Source organism: Bidens hawaiensis, unplaced genomic scaffold (genome assembly GCF_021521415.1).
Source record: "Bidens hawaiensis isolate Kalapana, Puna unplaced genomic scaffold, B.hawaiensis_p1.1 tig00022444_1, whole genome shotgun sequence".
Classification (NCBI taxonomy): Eukaryota; Viridiplantae; Streptophyta; class Magnoliopsida; order Asterales; family Asteraceae; genus Bidens; species Bidens hawaiensis.
Genome location: NW_027493496.1, coordinates 197,049 through 222,759, shown reverse-complemented (window position 1 = coordinate 222,759; position 25,711 = coordinate 197,049). Strand labels below are relative to the sequence as shown.

Genomic DNA, 25,711 nt, shown 5'->3' with positions numbered 1-25,711 from the left:
TGTTTATAAATTATAATGGTGTTATCCTGTAAGGTTTCAGATAGATTAATATATGCAGATTTTAAATGATGATTCAGTTAACTGCTAATCATCTATTTTGAAATTTGAAAAAGAAATATAATACAAGAATCATGAATCAATTGCAATATTCAGACAATGATCTAATGGACTATGTATGCATGAAACCGAAAAAACCGAACCGAAACAAAAGTGAATTTCTAGATTTTCATATTTTTATTGTAAGCACCGAACTTACGGTTTGGTTTTGGTTTTGCATGTAATAATAACCGGAAAAACCAAATCAAATTTCTAGATTTTCATTTTTTTTTTAATTGTAAGTAATTTATAAGAATATAATAGATATGTAACTCAACTATTTTAGCCCAAATGTGTAACAGTTAGTTATTAATTAACAAAATGATTTAGGCCTAAATTTGTTATTTTGGACCAAAAAAAGGTTTTTCAGCCCAAAATTTTCAAGCTCGAATAGCCAAACCAAACCGAATTTGTAGTTTTATTTTCTTGATTTTTATTGTTTTAAGTAATTCATAAGAATTTAATACATAGTAGTCCAAATGCATAATAATCCATTAGTTATTTAGTATCAAATATTTTAGCCCAAAAGAAATTTTCTGGCCCAAAATTTTTAAGCTAAAACCAAGACCAAAAAGATACCGAATGGTTTTCAAAAATTCAAAAATCGAAATTAGCCCAAAACCGAACCATGCATACCCCTAGATTTAAACGGTGTGGGATCAACTAATATGGATCTCATATTCATCTACAATACATTTAGGTTTGTGATCACATCTATTACCTAATTATCAAACCTATAATATATTAATAATCACAAGGTAACATTTGCATGTGTAAACATTTGGCATTACGTTTAATAATAACAATAATAATAATAGTAATGATGATATAATAATATCAGTCAGTGATCATTACGTACAGAATATTAAAAATTTAAAACAAGATGGCGAGAATGAGAAAATTCGTGGGAGAATTAACGATAATTCATAACCGAAACTGGTCGAATTAATGAACAGATTACCTGCAAAAACAGAAGCAAATTGAATGAATATATGAACTTGATCTGTATAGAGAGAAAATAATAAGGTGGTATAAAACTATAAATAGAAGTGTAATATTATGAGTATGTGATCTGTTAGATAAAGTTTCACCAAACAAAAATAATATTATAAAGTGTCACGATATTGTCACGTAGGTAAGGAGTTCTTACTGGCTTTTATATAAAAAGAACTAGTTGTTATTCTCCGTATTACGGGGTTGTTTTACATTATTTGTTTCATAACTCGGTTTAAAAGCTATTTAGGTTTAGTGATACCCATGGCCCGCTTATTTTTTTTACTATAAAATTGTTTATTAGTTATAATAAAAAAGATACCAAATTTTAGTATATCCCTATTTTGTAGGATTTTCATACCAAATATTTGATGAGATTAATTTTTAATTTAATAATATGTTAGAACCCGTTTAAGGGCTATCTGGGTTTGGTGAGACTTATACCCATGAATTCGGGTCAAATGCATGATAAAGACAACACTTTGGGGGAGTGTATGAGTGGCTCAATGAAGGTTGACCGAGATCTTTGTGATCTCCGGCTCGGTCCTAAGGGCGTCCGGGTTTTACTACCAGTGGGTCTTCGAGCAGGTGGGTTCTCCCCGGAATGAAAATAACTTTGAGGCAGTTAAGGGCTCCGTACGACTGGGTTAGGCCAGCTGGCAGCGGTCTTTTACCATTGGGTCACCACGTACATTTATCTGTTTGTTGGCCATTCATATAAAAACAACAAAATTATTATTTAATCTTTTTTTTTTAATTGAGTGAGGTAAAGTGATAACAGGTTGGCCTCACACATTTGAACCCGAATAGCATGCCCTTTGTCGCCCCTTATGGTAGTTGCGTAATGGTGTATGGCGTCCTCTTTGACGCGCAATGGGTGTAAATTAAGTAAGTAATCTCAAACTCGAAGTCAACATATTTGGAACCTTACAAGTTACAATTAAAGCTCATGTTTTAGTCATTAGTAATTTTTTCTTTAATTTTATTGTTATGAAGAGGTTTGATAAACGCTTCTAAACACCTTATTGGGGCGGTTCAGCATCTTCTGTGGCACTTTAGTTAGTTTTTAGGGGTTGTTTTGCAAATATAAATCTTTTAGGGCGGTTTTTAGTAGTGGTTTGGTAAGCCGCCTCAAAATATAAACCATAATATAGTACAAGAATTTTGTTACTAATCGGTGTTTATCAGTTGAGTAACTAGTAATCTCAAGTATAACATGTTCAACTCGAGTTTTAACTTGTGCCTTATGTTTATATCTCTGAGGTTGTTCAAAACATATATTTCCATAATTTCTAGATGAATTATTCTAAATGTTTTGGCGTATTTAGATACACAATTTAACATTGATGAATTGAAACGGGGTGATGAATCTGACTGTAACACCCTAACTCGGAACGGGCTGACGTGTAACTGTTACAGATATCAAATCAACGCCACAATCCAAATACAACAAAAATCAATGCAGCCTATGTCATATTATTAAACCAAAATGAAATAAATTTTAAAAACTTGAACTTCATTATTCTCTCTCATCACTAATTTCCCCGAGTCCCGGATTACCTGAAAACAAAATAAGAAAAACAAAACAAGAAAATACGGCTGAGCCAAAAATTGCCCGGTAACGGAAAGAACAATAGTATAGGTGAGGACAGACGTAAGAAAATAAATATACGGACTTCAATTCAAACTCGAAACCAACATTTTTACCGAAACATATACTTAATAAAATTCGAAGGTATGATCCGACACTTGGCCAGAAAATAATCAAACGCATATGGAAGCATTTCAGAAACATATCATAACATATACACACATCAAACCACGTGACTGCACATATCAAAAACTCAAAGTCACGTGAAACGGAAGCACCCACGAACCAAAACAGAACAGACTGGTACACAGCTAGCTAGTCCATGCACCAATGAGACGGTGAGCGTGGCGTACACCCATTATTCCATCTCCACAAAACAAACGCAAACTCAGAGCTAAGAGCGATCTATCCGCCTCTAGGGGCCAAAGTGCTACGAAAGCACAAGCTAGAGACGCCGTGAACTTTTATTACGCACTGTCACGATAAGTGCATGTCATTGACGCCCATACGACATTTCAGACATGCTCGGTGACAGAGTACAAAAGCTAATTACATATAACGAAACATATTTAAAACCGGAACATGCAATAAAGAGTACAAAATAAATAATGTATTGCATGCTACGAAAATATATTATGTAAATAACTAAACTCAAAATATAACTGACGCGTAACGAAAAATCTGTACTACAAAGTAACGGAATAGAGTTAATACTATAAGTAACCGAAAACGGAAACCGTAACGGGATATAATTTATACTATGAGTGACAGAAACCAGAAATCGTACCTTAGTTGTTAAACAAATCGACTCGTCTCCAACAATTATGAGGACCTATGGTTTATTTATGGATCAATTAATTTTGGTGAAACTAAACTTACTTATGCGACACGTTGAGTTATTGACCTTCCGACGACAAGGCTTTAGAGTTGGAACTTTTATGTAATGTACTAATTGATATTTCATTAAATATTTTTTGTTGAGTTATGACTTCCGGTAAACCATTTAGTGACCACAATTACTTTTCATAATATTAATAAAATAATGATGACATTTTTGTACCATAAAACTAATAGCGATACCAAGTAGATTTGGTTAGTTAAACTTGTAAACAATCCGTAGCTGCTCAAAACTCTATGTGAGACAAATAAATTTTTATATATAAAAGTAAAAAGTACATGTACTAATTATTACATAATATAATAAACAAAATAATAATGCACTCTCTGATCTTCATGCAAAATTCATATATAATTATTACAAACATGGGGTGCTCATTTGACTTTCGTAAACGTGAGTGTGGAAACTATGTTCTCAACATATATTTTCTAGTTCTTAGTTCGTCGGAATGAAATAACGTAATCAAACAATTGTTCACCAAATAGGCTAAAACAAATTACCTCAATGGTCGGATCGAAAGAACGAAAACGGAGACAACGGAGGTGATGCGCGTTGCGTTAAAAGATGATGACTGTATCGGTTTCTTTAAACAGTTGCGTTTGAAAGCGAGGGCTCAAACGGTGTTAGGCTGTTCAAGCAGCCGAAGCAAATTAATAACTGTTCGGATCGGTGTTCTATAGAGCGAAATCGAAGAAGTAAAAATATATAATGTTTCCCGTATACGTGTTTGGAGTCGATTCGGGACGACAGTGGCGGTACACGTTGCGTGATGGTGGTGGCGAAATCGTCGGAATTTGAACTGAAAGTTTTGAAAACTATATTCAATACTAAGATGTACAAGTAGGATAAAATGAAAATCAAAAGTGGGTTTGTTTAATTACCCGTGTCGCAAACAGAAACAACTAGATTGCAAGGAGGGAAGTGATGGTATACTGTCGGTTGTGATGGTTGGCGGTAGTTGTGTCGCTGGCTGCCAAAGTATAGCAGGGGCGGAGTCGGTTCACGCAGAGGTGTGAGGGCCGATGGTAAGGTTTGATGAAGTATATTGTTGCTTTGGAGTTATCCCATTGAGCATGATATGGCAAAGTTTGAATGAGTTGATCGCAAGCTGAGAGTTCGGAGGTTCAAAAGATTTGAACAATATATATGTGATTATATCAAAAGAACATATCTTTTATAAGCTTGTTTCTTTTCTTTTTTTTTTACGAAAGCATTCACGTGTTATGCGGATTCTAATTTATCTTAATCTTAAACATCATTTATTTATTTTTTTTATTTTTTTTAGCAAAATATTTGTGTTATTATACTGACAAACCAATCGCACTGTTTGTTCCTCATCGGCACCGGCTTGAACAATGTACAACTCTCTCTTTCTCTCTCCTTTCTACAAATGCAACATTCTCGTTCTTTACTCTCTTTCCCGCTCACAACCACCCAAATGGGCGTCCATCGCCTACAAATGCACTTCCACCGCAATGCATCATCCCAAAAAGTCATTGCCACCTCAGAATCAGATGTCATGCTAAATGCATTGCATTGTAGAAAGTGTATCAATGACTTTCATCAAATAAACACGGTTTCATCATTTAAAGCAGTCGTTCATAATGATGTGAAATGAAAGTTATGCCTTGTGTTATGGTATGTAAAGCAGTGGTTTCATCATTATATAAAATTTTGTTCTATGAAAATCAGTTATCTTTCAATGAGAAATTAAAAAATCTGAACACGCCTCCAATCTCACTCACGTCCGGTCTTTTCACCTCATTAAAAGCACCTCGTTCATTCCCTTCATAAAACCCATTTTTTGGCATATCATAACACCGCTCATCTATCCTCTCCACACCAGACGCAGACCCACCCACTCTTTACGTGAGCTAAATATTGCACTCTTAACAACGCCAAAAACACGATTGTTTACTAAACAAACATTTTTTTAATGTAGAAGTATTATCTTTTACATTTGCTCTACATTAATTCTGAAAAAAAAAAAACTTTATGATTCAGGTTCTTTTAGTGTAGCATATATTGTGAATTAGAACAATTTTGCATGTAATATGAAATTCTAAATCAAATACAAATGCATCATACTTTTGTTAGTTTAAATTACCATACATTTGATAACAGTCTTTACAACATGCTGAAGTGAATCTTTACATATTTCATAAACATCCCAAGAAACACATCTTTCAAGATTACTTTCGGTATTTAAAATTCCGATGATGATTTCTAGTATAACGTACAACCTTAGGTTGATAGACCTACGTGATCTCAAGTAGCTCATGAGTGGGTATCATATGATGGAAATCAAATACTCCCTAAACTTAGCAGTTTCAATAAACTTCCTACTCCATTACAATAGTCAGCGTTCGTGAAATATAAATCACCTAAACTAAAGGGTCAAGCTAAAAGACCAAAATGGAACAGCCTTTATACACATAACGTATCATTCTAGAACTTCATGTATCTACCGACAGATAAGAGTCAAATTACACTTTTAGAAAATTAAATTTTCATTTGACCTTCCAAATGTTTTCTATCAATTTTCATGCTGGAAAGTATTCATGAAATAGTAAAAAGACAACTTATGTTCAATATGTACTAATCCAAAGTTCAAAATCATCTTTAATATAAACTTGATATAAAGCTACAATGAACAAAAAAATCTATAAAACAGTGGCACTCAAAATGGAATTTCAAAGAACGAAATAGAATTGAAAAAAAAGGTTGCATAAAATTCGTCACGAAATGTGGAGAAACTTGAAAAATAAAATTACAAAGTATGAACATGCGTTGCACTGACACGAAAAGTTTACTCACACACGCGTATATGTACTAACACACACATATATGCATATATAATTGCACTACAATACCAGCATATATATACTAGTATGCATACATAATTACACTACAATACCAAAAACTAACTACACTTATATATGATTAATAGACTTGTATAAACAAGTATACAACCAACTGAATGCAAACATACTTATAATATTATTACTAACAGATAAATCATGATCAAAAGTAAGCTAACTAGGATGAAGAATCCTACATCGAGTACCTGTAGACGCCACCTACACGAAGACGTTAATGTCGACTTTAACAAACATAGATATCGTTAATGTCGACTTTAACAAACATAGATATCGACTAAAAGACGGAACCTAAATCCAACAATTATCCTTAAACATAAATCCTAAAACACAAAGTACAAATTATAACACAAGTTGTTCTAAAGTCTCACAAAAAACACGCTAACTAGCTAAATGCAAATGCAACTCGGATCTTCTAGTTTCTTCTAGATTCTTGATATGCTGTAAGGGCTCTTAATGCCTATTCGATTCTCTTGATCCAACGGTCACTAAGTGTCTACCTGCCATAAGGATGGTAACGACTACCACCGCTATAACCTGCCCTACTACCATACGGCCCACCCGCTCCGTAACCCGAACCCACACCCAGCTCATACCCACCGCCGCCGCCACCTGGCCCACCATAACCACCATAGCCGCCACTATCACCGCCTCGCCCGTACCCGCCTAACCCACCCGCTCCATACCCTCCACTATATCCCCCAGCATACCCACCACCACCACCGCCATACGAACTAAACCGACTAGAGTACCCACTGAGTGGCGGCTCACCACCCCTATAACCGCCATACTCACCGCCATATTCACCACCGTAACGGCCCCCAAAATCACTTCCACCGGGCCCGTACGGACCGTAATCACCAAACCTACTCGGTGGTCCTCCGTAAGACCTATAAGGCGGAGGACCATACCCTCCACCACCACCACCGCTACCGTAACCACCGCCATACGAATCATCAAACCCGTCATAACCACCACCGCCGCCACCACCGCCGGCATATCCTCGACCCTTAGGTTCCCTACTGTATGAGCTAATTCCTGACTGCGAAGACTTCTTTGGTTCAGCCTTCTTGATCTCAACCTACACCAAATAAACACGTTAACCTGTTTCTTCTCTATAAACTTAAAACAACTTCATTTACCCATAAAACTTTTATAACACCTTTGACCAAAATTTGACCAAATTTTACATTTACAGTTTTACATGAAAAATAATAATAATTATAATAATAATAACGTAAGTATCCTACATCCGTTCCACACGTGCCCTTTAAAATAAAACTTACCTGTGTACCATTCATGTCAATCATATTCCCATTAACAAGAATGTCATCAACCGATTGCTCACTTTCAAACACGATAAATCCAAACCCTCGAGGGCGTTTTGTCACATGATCTCTAATAATTTCATGCTCGGACACCTGTCCATACTTTGAAAAGAACTCTTTGAACTCCTCTAAACAAAGCAAACAAAACAATCATAAGCACCAATACAATCATAAATTATTAACATTTTAAATAAATCAAGTACACTTGCATGCAAACCTTCGGTTACTACAGCCGGAATCCCACCAACGAATATCTTCTTAGTTTTGAAATCTTTGGACCCGGTAGAGCCTTTGGGGATAGTTCTCTTGAGTTCAACCTGTCAGATATTTAACAACAAAATAATTAAAAAAATCTTGTTTTTTTCAAATTTCAGTTACTTGTACTTAAAACATTCAAATAAAACAACTAAGCATTCAAATAACCAAATAACCTAAATAGAATCAAACCATTCAAATAAATTAATTTTGACATTAAAATAATACAAAGTCATAATTTTTTTCGAGTTCTTTAACTTTCTTGAAACATTCAAATAGAACATATTTGCTAATCAAACACACAATCAATAACCTATTATAAACCTATCCATTCAAATAAACTAACTTTCTATAATAAAGTTGTTATCTTTAAAGCAATATCACATAAATGTGTGCAAACAAGTCAGACCCACAGACCCGGACCCAAACCCGTTTATTGGTATACTTAAAACCAAGAAACCAACCCTATTGTAAATAACCGGGTCCAATCAGTTCGAGTTGGGTCTAACCCTGTTTATGTAAAGAAAAAATAGTCAGTCCCGACCCAGACCCAGACACGTTTAATGGTATTCTCAGGAACTGGGACCCGACCCGATTGAACATAAATAACCGGGTCTGATCGGTTCGAGTCTCGCGAGTCTTACCCTGTTTATGTAAAAAGGAAAATGTTCAAACACGCAAGACCCAACCCAGACCTGGAACTGTTTAATGGTATTCTTAGAACCCGGAAACTGACCCTATCATAAATAACCGGGTCTGATCAGTTCAGGTCTCGCGGGTCTTCCGCGGTTTACGCCCACCCCTAATATTATCACATCACAAACAACATAAAAACAATACACACAATTACTACACCAAACTCACCTGTTTCCCATCAATCACATGAGTCTCCTTAATAATAGTATCCACAACCGAAGGATCCGCATAAGTAATAAACCCGAACCCCCTCGGCCGACCCGTCAACCGATCTTTCATAATAACCGAGTCCGTAATTGATCCGTACTTCCCAAAGTACTCAACAAACGTAGCTACACACATACACCCACAAACATCAATTACAATCATACAAGTACAAATTCAATCAAATTAATAATAAGGTTAGGGTTTTTATCTACTAACTGATCTGGGTTTCCTTCGATAAGCCTCCGATGAAAATCTTGCTGCGGAAAAAATAAAAATTGTTAAGATTTGGGTAATTAGGGTTAGGGTTTGGGTAATAATAATAATAATATGTGAAATTGACATACCCGGGACTGGCGCCATCGCCGAAATCGGATCGCTTGGAAGTCATTGAAGTGAATTGAATTGAATGATTTAGGTGAAAAATTGGATTTAGGGTTTCGAATGTGTGTGTGAATTTGATGGTTTGAGAATTGTGTGGGTGGGTGGGTCTTATAGGAATGCGGCTAGAGTTTTGTGGTGGAAAATATTAATATTAAGGGTTAGGACTTTTACTTTTACTTGGGGATAAAGTTAAGTTACATGTATAGATGTTACGGTAATGTTTGGTATACATAAATAACAGTCGGAGTATAAAAGAATATAAAGATGTAGAAAGGTAATGTTTTTATAACTGGATTGGATAGTGAACCGAACGTGCTATTGATTCACCGGTTTAACCGGTCGAAAAAATTTCACCTTCAAAATGGTGGTTTAAGGTTGAAAAGTTTTAAGTAAAAATAATAAATTTTTCCTTGGTCCGATTCTCGGGTCAGACCGTTGGCCGGTTCAAACCAACTGCTTTTTAGGAGCGGGCAATTTATATAGAACCGAACCAGTTAAGTCACCGAATCCCAGTCAGTCCGGCATAACATGTCTGGTCTCAAAAACATTGTATAAAGGATTATGGTGGGAGGATGGATTAAATGTGTTTGATTAAGTCCATTGAATGGAATTGCATATTAGAGAATGAATCTTGTTTCTTATAAACGCATCAAAACGTCGCGATTCTCATGTTTTGCTTTCTTTTTAATCCATTATCTCTTTCACCATATTTTCTTTTTCAATTCATTTAGTTACAATTGTAATAAAACAAATTCAATAACAAAAATGGTTATTTGGTTAGTGCAACCGAAATAAAAAACAAAATTCAAGTTCGATTATAAGTTCGGTTTTGAACTACCTCAATTTAATTTGATGAGTTTTTTGTCTAGATAAAAATAATTTCAAACTATAAAGTGAACATGTGAACACCCCTTGACTAATCCACCTATTTAACTATACTAGTGCAAGTTTAAAGTTACCCGTGATTTTGGTAAGTTAGCAAAGCAATTTATAATGAAATTGTTATAAGGTTGTGTAGTATGGTGATGTGGAAAGTATCGTGAAATTATGTGGCATTGAAACACACCATGAAATGTAGTGCCTCGCACCCATAAAGTGTGGATATATAATTATCCACAAGGAGGAGGTGAAGAAATTACGCGAGGTCTATGTGTCACTTTCCACATGACCGCGTCCTATAGTCTAAGGGGTTCTCAATCGGGCAGAGGCCACATGGTTAAGACAAACCAATGACTTTGCATGTTACCAAGGCAAAAGTCTTTGGTTATCCTACTAGCAAAATATTAAAAGCTATGTGAGAGGAGTGTGAGTTTATGGGAGAGAAATGGTGTAGTTTATAATTTTCGAGAAAGAAATGGTGTAGTCTATAATGATGCTCCAAAACTTTCATATTTAACAACTAACAAAATAATTGTCATTAAACGAAATAAAATAACAAATCGAGCCGATACCTGTACCTAAATGTGTTGATGTGTGTTCCTTTGTCTAAATTATTTACCCAAAAGTAGCATACACATAAGAGACAACAACAAATGTCTTAACAGACGTCTTACTTGAAGGAAAGCGATAAAATGGTTCAAATGTTGACCAAAAAGCATTTTTATGCATATAAGCTATCAAATCGTTTTATTTGGATTGTAAAAAAGCAAGAATATAATTATATTTAACACATTTATTATTTACAAAATATGGGTCACCCAGCTCAACACTATATATATTGACTCGTTATCCAACCTAATCAAGAAACAAAAATTTTCCTACACAATTTGGGGACCCACGGCTACCATACCAATATACCGATAAGACATCCACCAAAAACATGCTCATCAATAGGGATGAGTATTTTGTCCCAAATACCCGTATTTGTACTCGTACCGTACTCGTACACGTACCGATTTAGCCTATTCGGTACAGGTATTGGTACTCATTTTTGTTGAATTTTGGTACGGGTACAGGTACGGGTACATTTGGTATTTTGTACCTGTTTGGATTATATAAGGGTTTAATTGAGATTCTTCATATTTAATATATAAAAAATACATTCTCCAACCATGTTATTATTAAACAAGTACCAAATGTTTCTTCAAAATTAAATGATATAACATCCGAACCAACAAACAAATCACTTAAAATTAGCGACCGAGTTAGGGTTCTTCAATACTATCTTATCATTAAATTGATGGCCAATTTGGTACATGTACTAATTTGGTACCCGTCACGTACCTGTGCAAGTACCGACACCCGGACTAATTCAGGTTGTTTGTTACTTGTACCGGTACCGGTTTCAAGATCGTCGAAAATTTGGAAATAAAAAAGTAAAGTGGTACAAAAACGGGTATTGTACCAAAATACCCGTACCAATACTCGTACCTGTACCATACCGAAAAATTCGGTACGAGTATTGGTACGTGTTTTTATTGAAATTGGTACGAGTACAAACGGGTACAAGTACGGGTACGGGTACTGTCCCACGCTCATCCCTTACTCAAACTGTTATCACCCAGCCTAGTCGAGCTCAAACCAGTATCTAAAGAGTTAATTAATTAATTCTCATTAAAGCTCTTCTTTGTGGAACAAAAAAAAAAACGCTATGAGGCCCGGTCATCAAGTGATAACACCGTCATACCACAACAACTTAGTAATCATGATGGCGCTCAACCCTTTTGTCCCCTCCAACGCTATGTCAATACCGACGCCATCCCCTCTTGATGGATTGGGTTCACTCCAAACTCTCCAATCGTATCTAAACACACACACATTTATTTACTTTTTAGTTTTTTTTTCAATTATTTTAAATATTAGTTAAACCAAGTTAACATGTAACAAATTAGTTAATTTAAAACTCCAATGCCTACGTGACAGCGACTTGACGCGATACACGTGAGCCTAATAAATGAATTAGTCATCATCATCATCATGATCATCGTACTCAGTATATCTCACCAATAGCAAAGTTATGTTAGAGTGTGAGGAGAGTAAGATGTAAACAACCTTACCTCAACCCTTTAGGAATATAGAGACTGCTTCCGGTGAGACCTCCAACTCGATAGTAGTGTTGCATCATGCCTTGGACAAAAGGCACATAACACTCAACAATCGGGACACCATCGATTGGTGCATGTACCCTTGTCTTTCGGTTATCAACGCCATTACATGATGCCAGATTAACATTCCGTTATTTTCACGACAGTAGTAAAATAACGTCAAAATTAGTGCAATTTCATTTTTGCCTACCCAAAAGTTCACACATATATATGTTATATGCACGCACCGTAAGCAAGACGAAAATAAACGAAGAAGCAAGTCTTTGCAAAAACCATAAACATAAACAAAGGTCTAACTTACATAACACTTAATAAAATAATAATAACTTAGGAACCAAACATACACTTATACAAAACACACACACATACATACATTATACATAAATTAGTTTCCCCTCCCTTTCTCTTTCTTTCTTTCTTTCTTTCTTTCTCTCTCTCTCTAATTCCAAAACCCCAAACTCCTCCTTCAGATCACCACATTCATTCATCTCAACAATCTCTCTATATCAATAATAATAATATTATTAATAATAATCATTATGTTCTGCATCTAAATCTATACAGTACAATACATAATCATGCGTTACATCATCATTAACTGATTAATTACTCTTATTATTATTATTACCTTCCATATACGAAGAAGAATAAGAAGAATGAGTGGAGCTAGGGTTTCAATACCGAGCAATGTACGGAAGACGATCCAGAACATAAAGGAGATCACAGGCAATAATCATACTGAAGATGACATTTACGCAATGCTTAAGGACTGTTCCATGGATCCTAACGAGACTGTTCAGAAGCTATTACTGCAAGGTAATAATAAAAATAATATTATTAATACTAATAATAATACTCTGTTTCTTCGATCTGGTTTCATTTTGGGGGTTTAGGTTTCTGAGTGTAGATTTTAGGTTAAGTTGTTTGAATTTGGATGTTGAGTTGATTGATTAGGGTTTATGTGTGTGCTAAGATGGTTATGTGAAAAGATGAGTTTGTTTAAACTTTTAGACCTGTAATTGTGATCCTTACATAGTGGAAGTTAAGTGATTTGTTTTGTAATTGTGTTTCTTTAGGTAAAAAATTTTGATTTTGGGGATTTTAGTCAAGTTTTTTTTATTTTTAAATTTTAATTTTTTTTATTTTGGTTGTTGATTGGATTGATTAGGGTTTATGTGTTGGTTAAGATAGTGTTAATTCGTGTTGAATGCGCTTGAATTACGTGGTGGAAGTTCAATGATTTGGTTGTTGAATTTGATTGTTTGATCTATTGCAAGGTAATACTAATAATAATAATAATCATACTTATTCTGTTTGTGTTGTTGAATTTGATTGTTTGATCTGTGTTGTGTTGGTGTTGATTTGTGGGTTTTAGGTCAAGTTATTTGATTTTGGTTGATTCTGTTAGTGTTAATTTGATTGATTAGGGTTTATCAGTTTATGTGTATTTCAAACTTTTTAACCTGTTATGATCTGTAGTGTTAATTCGGTTTAAAGGTGCCTTAATTATGTAGTGGACGTTTAATGATTTGGTTTATAATTGTGTTTTTTAGGTCAAAGTTTTTTGATTTTGGAGATTTTAGGTCAAGTTTTTATTATTGTTGTTGTTATTATTATTATTATTATTTTTGGTTGTTGATTGGATTGATTAGGGTTTATGTGTTTTTCAAACTTTGAAACTTGTTATGATCTGTGGTGTTAATTTGGGTTGAAGGCGATTCAGTTACATAGTGGATGTTTAATGACTTGGTGTGTGATTGTGTTTTTTAGGTCAAGTTTTATGATTTTGTTTGTTATTTTGAGTCTTACTGTGCTAATTAGATTGATTAGGGTTTATGAGTTTTTCAAACTTGTTATGATCTGTAGTGTTAATTCGGGTTGAAGGAGCTTTAGTTACGTAGTGGAAGTTCAATGATTTGGTGTGTGATTGTGGTTTTTAGGTCAAGTTTTATGATTTTGTTTGTTATTTTGAGTCTTACTGTGCTAATTAGATTGATTACGATTTATGCGTTGTTCAAACTTGTTATGATGTATAAATTCGGTTTGAAGGCGCCTTAATTACGTAGTGGAAGCTCAATGATTTGTTTTCTTAATCGTGTTGTTTAGGTAAAGATAAGTTGATTTTGGGGATTTTAGGTCAAGTTGTTTTTTTTTGGTGGTTGATTGAATTTATTAGGGTTTATGTGTTTTTCAAGCTTTTAGAGTTGTTGTGATGTATAGTGTTGATTCGGGTTGAAGGCACTTTAATTACGTAATGGATGTTTAATGATTCGGTTTGTAATTGTGTTTTTAAGGTCAAGTTTTTTTTTTTTTTTTAAATTTGATTTATTAGGGTTTATGTGCTGGTTACAATGCTTGTTTAAAAAGCTGAATTTGTTCAAATTTTCAATTTTGTTGTGATCCTTGGTGTAAATCTGGTTTGAAGGCGCTTGAATTACATAGTGGAAGTTTAATGATTTGGTTTGAAAATCGTGTTTTTCCGGACTTTTTAGGTTAAGTCTTTTGATTTTGTTTGTCAATTGGATTGATTAGGGTTTATTGCTTATGTAAAAAGCTGAATCTGTTCAGATGTTTAAGCTTGTTCTGATCCTTGGTGTAAATTCGGTTGAAAGGCGTGTTAGTTACATAGTGGAAGTTTAATGATTTGGTTTGTGATTGTGTTTTTTTGGTCAAAGTTTTTGATTTCGGGTGTTAATTAGATTGATTAGGGTTTATGTGTGATGGTTAAAATGCTGAAAAGCTGAATTTGTTTAAACTTCAAACTTTTAGACTTGTAATGATCAATAGTGTAAATTCGGTTTGAAGGCGCTTGAGTTAAGTAGTGGAATTTCAGTGATTTGTTTTGTAATTATGTTTTTTAGGTCAAGTTTTTTATTTTTGGTTGTTTTTTTACTCATACTGTGGTAAATGGATTGATTAGAGTTTATGTGTTGCTTTTAATGCTTATCTAAAAATCTGAATCTGTTTAAACTTTTAAACTTGTTATGATCCTTGGTATTAGAATGATTTGAAGGGGCTAGAATTAGACAGTGAGAGTTCACTGGTTATAACCTAGTTTCTCACTTTGTAATAGGTATCAGGGTTAATGAACGGGTATAGTTTTTAAATTATTATAACAAGTTTAAATCTTTGTGTCACAGATCCTTTTCACGAGGTTAAGAGGAAGCGTGATCGCAAGAAAGAGGTAAAGTTTCTATTTTTTGTGTAATATTAGAAGTTTTTGTCTTCACTTTGATATGCTTTCATAGCAATGTTGCACTAGTATTCCATACCGACATTTAGTTCGACATACTTCTATGGTGATCTGTACTCGGCTCTGATATATATTACAAGTGATGTTGCATAATTACTATCTGGTTAGATCGATGTTGTGCAAAGGTAACATATTTTGCAAATAAATGATGCATTACTAATGTAGGTAATTTGTTGTAAAAAGGAAAATATAGTTACAAAGTCGGTGAATAATGTTACATGTAAAGGAGGTAAAGTTTTTACTTTTTGTGTAATTTTAGAAGTATTTTATTTTGATATGATAACATGTAAATGGAGGTAAGTAAGATTCTTTGTGAATAAATGATACATGATTATTGTGGGTAATTTGTTGTAAAAATTGCAATTTAGTTGCTAAATCATCAATCAAGCTGGAGATAGTAATTTATTATTATACATGAATGCTGTAGATAATTGGTTTGATGGATATATATACATAGAGGGATGTTCGTTACATAATCAATTTTAAGTAGAGAACTGCTTTAAAGTGTATATTTGTCTAATTTTACTGTAATCTTTTGAAGTTCATATAATTAACCTACTATGTTTTTTGCAGACTCCGAATAAAGAATCTACAGAGCCCAAATGGAGACCTGGGATGCAGGGTAGGGGGAATAGGGGTGGCAGGTTGAACTACCCATCTCGTCGCGCTTCTAATGGTAATTTATTGTATTATTATAGCAATTTTTATCCTTTCTTCTTATATATTGCATAATAACAATCTCTGATATCTTTATTCATCCAGATGGCAGGGCATCACATTCTGCAAAGGAAAATGGAATGAGTAAAGGTGCAGATAATGGTCCAAAACAGTCAACTCATCAGGGTCAAAAGAATAAAGAGGCAGCTGTTAAAAGGTAGTTAATTCACCAGATTTTCTTTGGTTTTAATTATTAATAAGTGTCATATGGTTCACAATTTAAATTCTGAAAAAATATTTGCAGTTATTCTCGTCCTGTACCTGATGAAAACAAATCTGAAGTGGTTCCCGTTGTTGAGGCAAGTAAGGGCCCTGCTGTTGGCGGGAGTGTACGTGGGCCCTTCAATGACACATCAGCTTCTAAGACACCATCACCTTCAGAAGGGTTATATTTGTCTGCTAAAGATCCTATTTTGATTCCTTCACAAGATTCACGACTCCCCGTGGGTACAATCAAACGTGAGGTTGGGAGTCAACAAACTTCGGTTGACCAAATTCATGAGACTCCCCTTGAGATTGTATCAATTGCATGTGAGCATCGTTTTCTTATTTGGTTGCATTATTTTTATGTAGTTTTTGTTTTAAATTTGCATATAATATTGATTTAATCACCATTGCAGCTAGTTCCGAGGTTGGAAACTCTTCCATGCAAGCCAAGGCTTCGTCATCTCATGTCCCATTTACCGTGTCCCGGCCTTCTTCAAATTATAATAATAGACCACAACAAGCAATTGGGCCTCAGAAAGGTATCAATCTCAAATAACATTCATGTACTCGGTTAAATATAAAAAAATTTGTTTTTTTTAATCTTTTGAAGTTGTAACTAAATAAAACTCTAATATTTTGAAAAGTTAATAACTTCAGAAAATGGAAAATAAATGTAGTTTGCTAGAATCTTTATGGATTTCTATTATGAACTTAAGTAGAACTTCAATAACATATTATTCACCACACGTGCTTGTTTAGTTAAAAGAAAGAATCAATGTTAGTTAAATCTATTTTGATTTAGTTGTCAAACAGTAATTAGAGCATTTAATTGGTGTATATATTTAAAGACGTCAACGGATGGATTACTATGCTCTTCACTCTTATGTGATTTTCTCATTATGATATAATATTGTTCAAACCTCTCAGTTATAACAAGAATTTTTTATTTGATCTTAACATCCAAATGTAATATTTTCTTTATCCCAAATTAAATGAAATGCCTGACTGAAGTCTGGACACACTGCAACATCATGGGACAAAACATCCTCAGTAGAGCATCATGGGCCAAAATAAATGTTATCAATACCTTTTGTGATGATTGTTTACCTAATAAGTTAAATGAAACATGGTACATAAAGTTTATTTATTGTCTTTCATCATTTCTCAGAATAATTTATTTTTACAGACAGTTAAGTTTGCTATATTTTGTAGTGATTGCCTAGTTTCTCTTACGCAAGACCATTTTAGATAAAAACTTAGAATGACCGAATGTAAAATTTTAATTGCGAACATGCTATTTTACTTTCCACAAAGCTATGAATTTTACAATACAAAACCTAAAATTCCAAAACTATGTGATTTTTTAACTACTGCAATTTCATGGTCCACTAACGTTCACTTTCTACAGTTGGTCCAAGTATGGAATGGAAACCAAAACCAACAAATTCAGCTCTTGCTCACGGAACCGGGTCAACCGAGTCAACTAAGATGCCTGTTGTTCAAGTTGAAAGTCAAACTCCAAACCCATTTGCAGTCCGTGATCTTGATTTAAAGGACGCGACCCACGGGCTCGAGAAGAAGCTAGAGGAATCATGCATTTCAGATAATCCACATGTTATTATTCCAAATCATCTTCATGTTCCTGAAGCTGAAAAACTCGGGTTCTACTTTGGAAGCTTTGATGCCAGTTTCAGTCTTAATCCAATCTCCTCAAATGGGCCTGGGCTCGAGCCCGAGCCAGTGAGTGACAAGAGTTCTGAGGCTTCTGAGGTGGTTGATGAAAGTATAGGCGAGCAGCTCAGGTTTGTGTTATATTTCTGTTAAATTGAGTGATTTGTGCCCATTTAGATGTTTGGTGGGTGTTTAGATGTGTGTTGTGTGTTTTGTAGGGGTGTAAGAGCCAAGCCACACACAAGCTACTTGATATTGGCTCGTTTAAAGCTCGAATCGAGTCAAGCTTAAACGAGATTGAGCCTAAAAATAATCTTGTTTAATAAACAGGCCCAAGTCTGAATTGCACTTATTGAGCTTGAGTAGGCTCGCGAGTCTAAACGAGTCTACTATTTATATATTTTTATTTAATGTATCACTATGTATAAAATTATGATACAAATAACTAAATAATATATATTATTTTATTATAAAAAATTAATAATTATAAGTATATATAAAGGTAACTCTAAATATATATATATATATATATAGATAAACTAATAATTAATCATTGTGTTGAGCCTGAGTCGAGGACGAGCCTGAAAAACTATTCACAAGCCGAGTACGAGTTTTAGAAATAGCTTGAAACGAGCTAAGCTTGAGCTCTCATGAGCTAAACAAGCTGAGCTCTTGATTGGTCAAGCTCCAGCTCGGCTTGTTTTGTTTACAACCCTAGTGTTTAAAAAGAAGGTGATATTAAATAACTAAAATCAGATAATCAGTTGAGTTTGAAGTCTTAACATCTATTTTACAAATCCGGGATTATTTAAGGAATTAGTTGATGTAAATATATAATGGCTAAACAGGAGTAAAACTCTTACAAATTAGGTTTAAAGAAGGGGTAAACAGGTAGTTGTAAATTTGTTGTTATCTTTAGATTTTAAGTTGATTACCCAAGTTTAATTATTTGACCCCCCTAAAAAGTAAAATCTAAATAATCACATACTCAGTAGCAGAACTGGCCTATCCAAGGATTAAAAACTAATTAAAGATACATCAATTACAAAACGCGCATCCAAGCATCAACTAATATTCTCTCACACCATCTAATAAATTATTTCTGGTTTAGAAATCAAAATGATGCTTTGGCAAGTGTGGAGAATGAAGATCATCCCGAGCGTCCATTATCATCCAATAACATACCCGAGAATCTATCCACCGAAGGCGACACATCATCAATTCCGGGCCCCGATCAGCATGAATCCAAACAAGAGCCATCACTCCCAACAGCAAGTCATCAATACCCAATTCTTCAGACATCTCCCAACTTTAGTTTTGGCTTCATTCCACCAATGATTGGGACCCACGTCACATCTTTTGAACCCAACGAGTCTCATAATCATGATGGTTCTCAAGTCCCAAACTTTGTAGTAAGTCTTTGTATAAAAGTGTAAAAGTTATATATTCGGCTTTGGCCATTTTATATTGCGATTAAAATTTTTATGCATTTTTTTTAATTTTCAGGTTCAGCAACCGTTTGACCCAGCAAGCTATTATGCTCAATTTTATCGCTCGGGTGCTGACGTGGATGGCCGCGTTTCGCCCTTTCCTTCAACCGGGGTTCCAAACAAGTTTAATGCAAATATTCCCGTGTTATCCCCACAGGCTTCTCATTCTTCTCAAGAGGTTTGTGTTTCTTAAGGTCTTATTTCTTTACTAATGGGTGGGCTAGACGAGTTAGGTAGGTAACAAACCAAAATGGGTTCGGGTTAGAAGACAAAATTTTGACACTTTTTAGCATTTTCAATTTTTGGCAAATCATTTGTTGAATGTGATTTTACTGAAAATGTATAGATTATTATACAGTAATAAGCTAAGTCTATTCAATAAAGTGATTTATTGTGTAAGAGTCAAATGGGTTCAGGACATAATGGGAAATTTTCACTGTGAATACTTCCCCCACCCCTAATTTTTAAAACTTTTCTCATAACTACAATAACAAGTTTTTCTAATAAAGTGATTAATCGCGTAACTAGTCAAAACAGGCTGGGGTCAGAATGGGAATTTTTGACTCGGAGCATTATTTAATTACTTTCTTTACCTAAATATTAATTCTCTTTTACAAGTAATTAAATTTGATTTTCGAAAGTATATAATGTTAAAAAGTAATATACTTTTTTGGATAGAGAGATTTACTATGTAGCGAGTCAAAGCGAGTGGCCGAGTGCGGGTGACGGTGGGAAACTTTGATGGGTAGTACTTTAAGAAGATTTTTAGTTTTCTAACAAAGATGTGTGCTAAATGTGATTGCAAAAGATATGTAATATTAGTTAATATGATAACTTTTTGAATTATCTGATTTATTGTGTAACGTCAGTAGGGAGTTTTGACCAAGAACATTTTTACAAATTTGTTTTTTTTAATGTTATTTGTGTTTAATTTGAGTACAGAAAGTATTTTGTTAAAGTAATAATATAAGTCTTTGAATAAAGTGATTTAGGACTGTCAAACCTATTTGACCCGTTTGACTTTATCTATGTGACACTGTAAATAATTAAACATAACCCGACTCATAATCTTTGAATTTCAAACTGCAGGTTGGGAATTCACTAATGTTATCTGGTGCTGGTCCAACACCAACCACCACCACACAAACTGGCGGATTCATGCAAACCTCCATACCCGTGACCCAACAACCACTACCCGTTTTCAGACAACCACCAGGGGTTCATTTACCGCATTACCCTCCAAATTACATCCCATACGCCCCATATTTCTCCCCATTTTATGTACCTCCACCAGCCATTCACCAATTTTTAAGCAACAACGCATTCCCTCAACAACCCCAACCCGGTAGCATGTATCCGGGCCCACCAGTACCTAGCCCTAAATACCCACTTCCACAATACAAAACGGATGGCAATACTGGAAACCAGGTTAATATTGGTATGCCCGGAAGCTATGGAACGTACGGTTTAAACCCAGCTGGGTATAATTCTGGTTCGGCTGCTACAGCTGGTAATTCAACCTCTGATGAAGATCTCGGTGGGAACCAGTTTAAGGAAAGTAATGTCTACATTACCGGACAGCAGGTTAGTTTCATTTGTTCTAGTTAATAATAAGTTAAAATTAGAGGTGTGCATGGATCGGTTTGAGTTGGTTTTTGGGCTCGAACCTAACATTTTGAAAAACATTTGATTTCGGTTTGCAGTTTTGCATAATGCTTTCGGTTTGGTTTTGGTTTTACCTCTAGGCTTGAAATATTTGAGCCGAAAAAGGCCCAAAATAATGAATTTGGGCATGAAACTTTGGGCCCGATTTTTTTTTTGTTAATTAATGTTTAATTGATTATTAAAAATTTAGATCTTAAATTTTTGGGCTGCACTGTTTATTAATTTTTGGTTTCTTTGGTTCGGTTTGGTGTTTTCAGTCTTTGGTTGACAGCAAAACCGAAGCTGAAGCAAAAAAACATAAAAAAAGGAACCTTTAGTTTTTTATGTGGTTCGTTTTTTTTTGGTTACAAGGAATGTTCATGTTTGTTTATTTAACTTTAATGGAACAAACAACTGAACACGGACGGACATACGAACAAGGTTTTTTTGTTCGTGCTTGTTCGTTAAGAAAATTAACGTATTCATGTTGATTTATGTTTGTTTTTTGTATAAACGAATGGTTCACGAACTTAATTTAACAAACACCAACTAAAAGTAAACGTGGACATCAATGTGTTGCACCAAATGATTAATGAAACTCAACTAAATTGTAATGGATGCACCATGATTAATGAAACTCAACTAAATTGTAATGGATGATATTTTAATTTCTTAAAACTTAAAAGACTAAACTGTAATGTGTCTAAAAAATTAAATTAATATTTAAATGAACAGAACTTAAACAAATATAAACCAGCGAAAATAGCATGTTTGTTAATCCTGTGTTTATTTGCAGAGTGAAGGTTCGGGTGTATGGATGGCTGCACCGGGCCGAGACATGTCTGGTGTGCAGGCTAATTCTTTCTATAATATTCCTCAAGGCGGTCACGGGACCTTTGCCAGTATTTACCACCACTCGGCTCAACCAGTAACCACCAGCGCGGTTCACCCACTTCTCCAACAGTCCCAAACACTGGCTGGACCGGGCGTTGACATGACGGGACCCACATCTCAAATCAACTGGCCTAATAACTACTAAAGGATCACAAACAAATGAAGCCAGCTAAATATCAGGAATTAAACAACCACCAGTTTTAACAAAAGGTATGAATTTGAGAAGAAAATTAGTTATAATGATGATTAAAGGTGATACATAACTGGCTGGATTCGCGTGTAAATCATTTGTAGGAGGCTGGGATTTTCGATATATTTATCGTTTTTGAGGATATATGTAAAAAAAGAATTTGATGAAATCCTCTTGTAACCGTTAAATGACCAATTTTTAAAAGTTAGTTGGGCCGGTTTACAGATTCTTTCCTTTTGGTGTTGCTTGTAAAGTGAACTATGAAAGCAAGAAAGGATGTATTTGAGCTGTTGTGATTGGTATCGGGTATTATTTAAAATCGAGTTCTTTTATCTTTTAATATTAGTGGTTTAAAAGAGTCGAGTCGAGCTCAAGCTTGAGCTCGTCCTAAGAAATATTGACTATTGACTCGTTTTGTGACCATGTCTAAAGTTCGAGCTTGTTAGATTGTTATTCTTATGTAGAGTTAGTTATGCATGTGTGCGAATATACTTCTAAATGTCTAGAAAGGAACCATAAACATTGATTACATAATACATTTAGTCTTTTTTGTATAATTTTTAATGAGTATAGTAGTGCTATATTTTGTTTAAAAAATGTATTTTAGTTAAAAGTTTATTAAATTGAGTTTGTTTGAACATTATGTATTTATATTTACACATGGTTTTGAGATGTTAAGATTTTTATAAGATTTTTCAAGTGATGTTTTATAACTGTGCATCAATTTACACATGGTCTTTTACAACTATGTACCAATTTACAAATGATGTTCTACAATTTGACAACAATTTACACATCACGTCTTACACACGTTGGTTTACACGTGTTTTATGCACAAATGTAAATTCATACATGGTGTTTCATATCCGTGGTGCTAATTTACGCATTGTGTTTTAAAATATATGTTAATTGTGTTATTGATTTATTTTGCTTAATGTTTATATATTATAATTTTCATTAGTTCTCCGTGTAAATACACGGGTCTCAAACTAGTACAACCATAAACAACATTATGTTTTATTAACTCGTTTAGATTTACAAGTCTAATGAAGCTCGGCATATCAAACTCGGGCACAAACTCGTTTATAAAATAACATTTGATTTAGAATTTAGCTCTACCAAATTCCGGCTTTTAAGAAGTTGATTTCGAGTATCCTCCAAAGTAACTCCATTGGTTTCACTACAAAACAACAAACATAAAACAAATGTAACATTATTATTATTGTAACAATAAATCACAATGAAGTTGTTTGTTACTTAAAAGTTTAAAGTACATATGCATGTGTTGTCTTTATCTTAAATGGCTTTATGTTGCTTGTTTAGATTCTTTAACATGATTCCTTCCTTACTTCCTAACCTAAATATTGACCACTGGTCCCACCATTATCTCATTTTCCTCTTGTGGATTTGTGTCTAAATTCTAAAATAGTATTATATTCAATATTTTATTATTATATCATTTTAAAAAGACTATTATTATATGCCTATTTTAAAATTCAAACACTTCATGTTAAGAAAGGTATATATACCTGTACTTGTTGTATTTTAGTGTTTGTAATATATTTTAGGAAAATTGGATATTAATAATCCCAACTATCAACTATTGGCCAATAATAATCCCAACTAACAATGTGACCGGTAACAATTCTAACTATTAGTTTTGTTACTAATAACAATCCCAGTTAAATAAAACAGTTAACTCCATTAATTATTGATGGCATGGCGCGTGACGTGGTGATTACTTGGCGGGTGAGGTGTACTTTTTCTTTTTATTTTAAATCTTAAATATACAGATCAATTTCTGATATCCTCTCAAAGAAAATTAAGCTAGTTCGTTTCTACAACCAGCTTTTCTAATCGTTCTGTATCTTTCAATCATCTCAAAGAAAATTAGCCCGATAATTTGTATTTATATTTTTCAACTCGTCCAAAAGTTTCAGGCTCGACCCAGTTTGAACAATAACCACCTTGTTTAACAGTCACATGCCACGTCACGCGCCATGTCATCAATAATTAACGGAGTTAACAGTTTTATTTAATTGGGATTGTTATTGGTAACAAAACTGATAGTTGGGATTATTACCAGTCACATTTTTAGTTGGGATTATTATTGGTCAATAGTTGATAGTTGGGATTATTAATATCCAATTTTCCTATATTTTATTATAATTAGTCTGTTATTTTATTGTCATTTTATACATGTTTTTTAAATCATTTAATATTAATTTAATTAATTACATAAACTATTATTAAACTTATGAAGAAAATCAAGATGCCATATTTAATATTCAATAATGAAATTATTTGATAAAATATCTTTTTTATTTCTTAACACCCCATTCCATTTGAAGTGATAGCAGATCACCGCGAAACACAAGTTGCGACTTACCTGATCACGTTGATTCACAGTTTATTAGCGTGATCCCGTAACGTGATCAAATGGTTAAGAAAAAGGAATATTCTACATATTTTAAACACTTCATATCAAGCCATATGTATAACCGAAATTGTTGTATTCTAATGCTTGTAGTATACTGCCCTTGCATGCTCTTGTCATTTTATGCATGTTTTTAATCATTTAATAATAACACAGCAAATTATTATACTGTAAGTTATCTTTTAACTGAAATAAATCAGGATATATACCATATTCTATCTAAAATAAACTAGCAAGATAACACTGAGCGTAAAAATTTTCGATTTGGATATACTCGCTATTGTAAACGAAAGGAAAAACAAATCGTAATATAATAAAAAAAGGTATTGAAACATGTTCGTTTCATTTTATTTTATTTGAAAATCCAAACCAGCAATACCGAACGTGCATGTTGCAACTCTATAGAAAATAAACCCCCAAAAAATATAGCATTTTCGGTTAATTGATTAGCCAATAAGCTTTACCTCAACTGTCATTAGAGAGAAAGTGAAGACTTATGCCAAGAGACTGCAAGGTCTCAGATTTGAATCCGATCCCAACCAGCTTTTACCACAATGTGCCTTCGAGCTGCAGGTTTTCCATGGAACAAGAGCTGCTTGGCTTGACTACCCAATGCTGTCTGCGATCGCGGGCACATAAATTTGCCTTTTACCATTAAGTTATCCCAGGTAACCCAAGCTTTATTGATTAAAAAAACCTGTAAATGTCTCTTTTTAATATATTAATTTTTTTTTGACCATTTCTTGTTTGGTGCGTGTAATCCTAGTGCAGAAGCCATCCTAATCTTCTCAGTCTCTTCCAGATTTATATATTAATTAAGTAATAAAAAATATATAAATA

The 25,711-nt window shown here is 34.0% G+C and overlaps 2 protein-coding genes and 1 non-coding gene across 4 annotated transcripts; 1 reads left to right on the top strand and 2 right to left on the bottom strand.

The window, feature by feature from the left end:
• Positions 1-6,562: 6,562 nt before the first annotated feature.
• LOC143565568 (heterogeneous nuclear ribonucleoprotein 1-like) lies at positions 6,563-9,438 on the bottom strand. 2 transcript variants are annotated; one of them, XR_013141095.1, is made up of 7 exons: positions 9,288-9,438; positions 9,160-9,200; positions 8,905-9,068; positions 8,003-8,102; positions 7,744-7,913; positions 6,744-7,538; positions 6,563-6,712 (listed from the first exon to the last, which is right to left on the bottom strand). XR_013141095.1 is itself a non-coding variant. In XM_077052509.1 (6 exons), the coding sequence occupies exons 1-6, from the start codon at positions 9,329-9,331 to the stop codon at positions 6,954-6,956; spliced, it is 1,104 nt and encodes a 367-aa protein (XP_076908624.1). In that variant the 5' UTR covers positions 9,332-9,438; the 3' UTR covers positions 6,707-6,953. The 2 variants fall into 2 exon arrangements, 1 of the variants encoding a protein (XP_076908624.1); XM_077052509.1 differs by having other exon boundaries at positions 6,707-7,538.
• A 3,479-nt stretch (positions 9,439-12,917) lies between these two features.
• LOC143565577 (uncharacterized) lies at positions 12,918-22,421 on the top strand. The gene is made up of 11 exons (XM_077052514.1): positions 12,918-13,184; positions 15,509-15,552; positions 16,195-16,297; positions 16,384-16,495; positions 16,583-16,869; positions 16,959-17,084; positions 17,954-18,347; positions 19,328-19,628; positions 19,723-19,884; positions 20,796-21,290; positions 22,147-22,421. Exons 1-11 carry the CDS (start codon positions 13,025-13,027, stop codon positions 22,387-22,389), a joined length of 2,427 nt encoding a protein of 808 aa, XP_076908629.1. The 5' UTR covers positions 12,918-13,024; the 3' UTR covers positions 22,390-22,421.
• Positions 22,422-25,596: 3,175 nt separating this feature from the next.
• On the bottom strand, positions 25,597-25,699 carry LOC143565580 (U6 spliceosomal RNA). The gene has a single exon (XR_013141099.1). It is a non-coding gene; the product is annotated as a U6 spliceosomal RNA (small nuclear RNA).
• Positions 25,700-25,711: the final 12 nt, after the last annotated feature.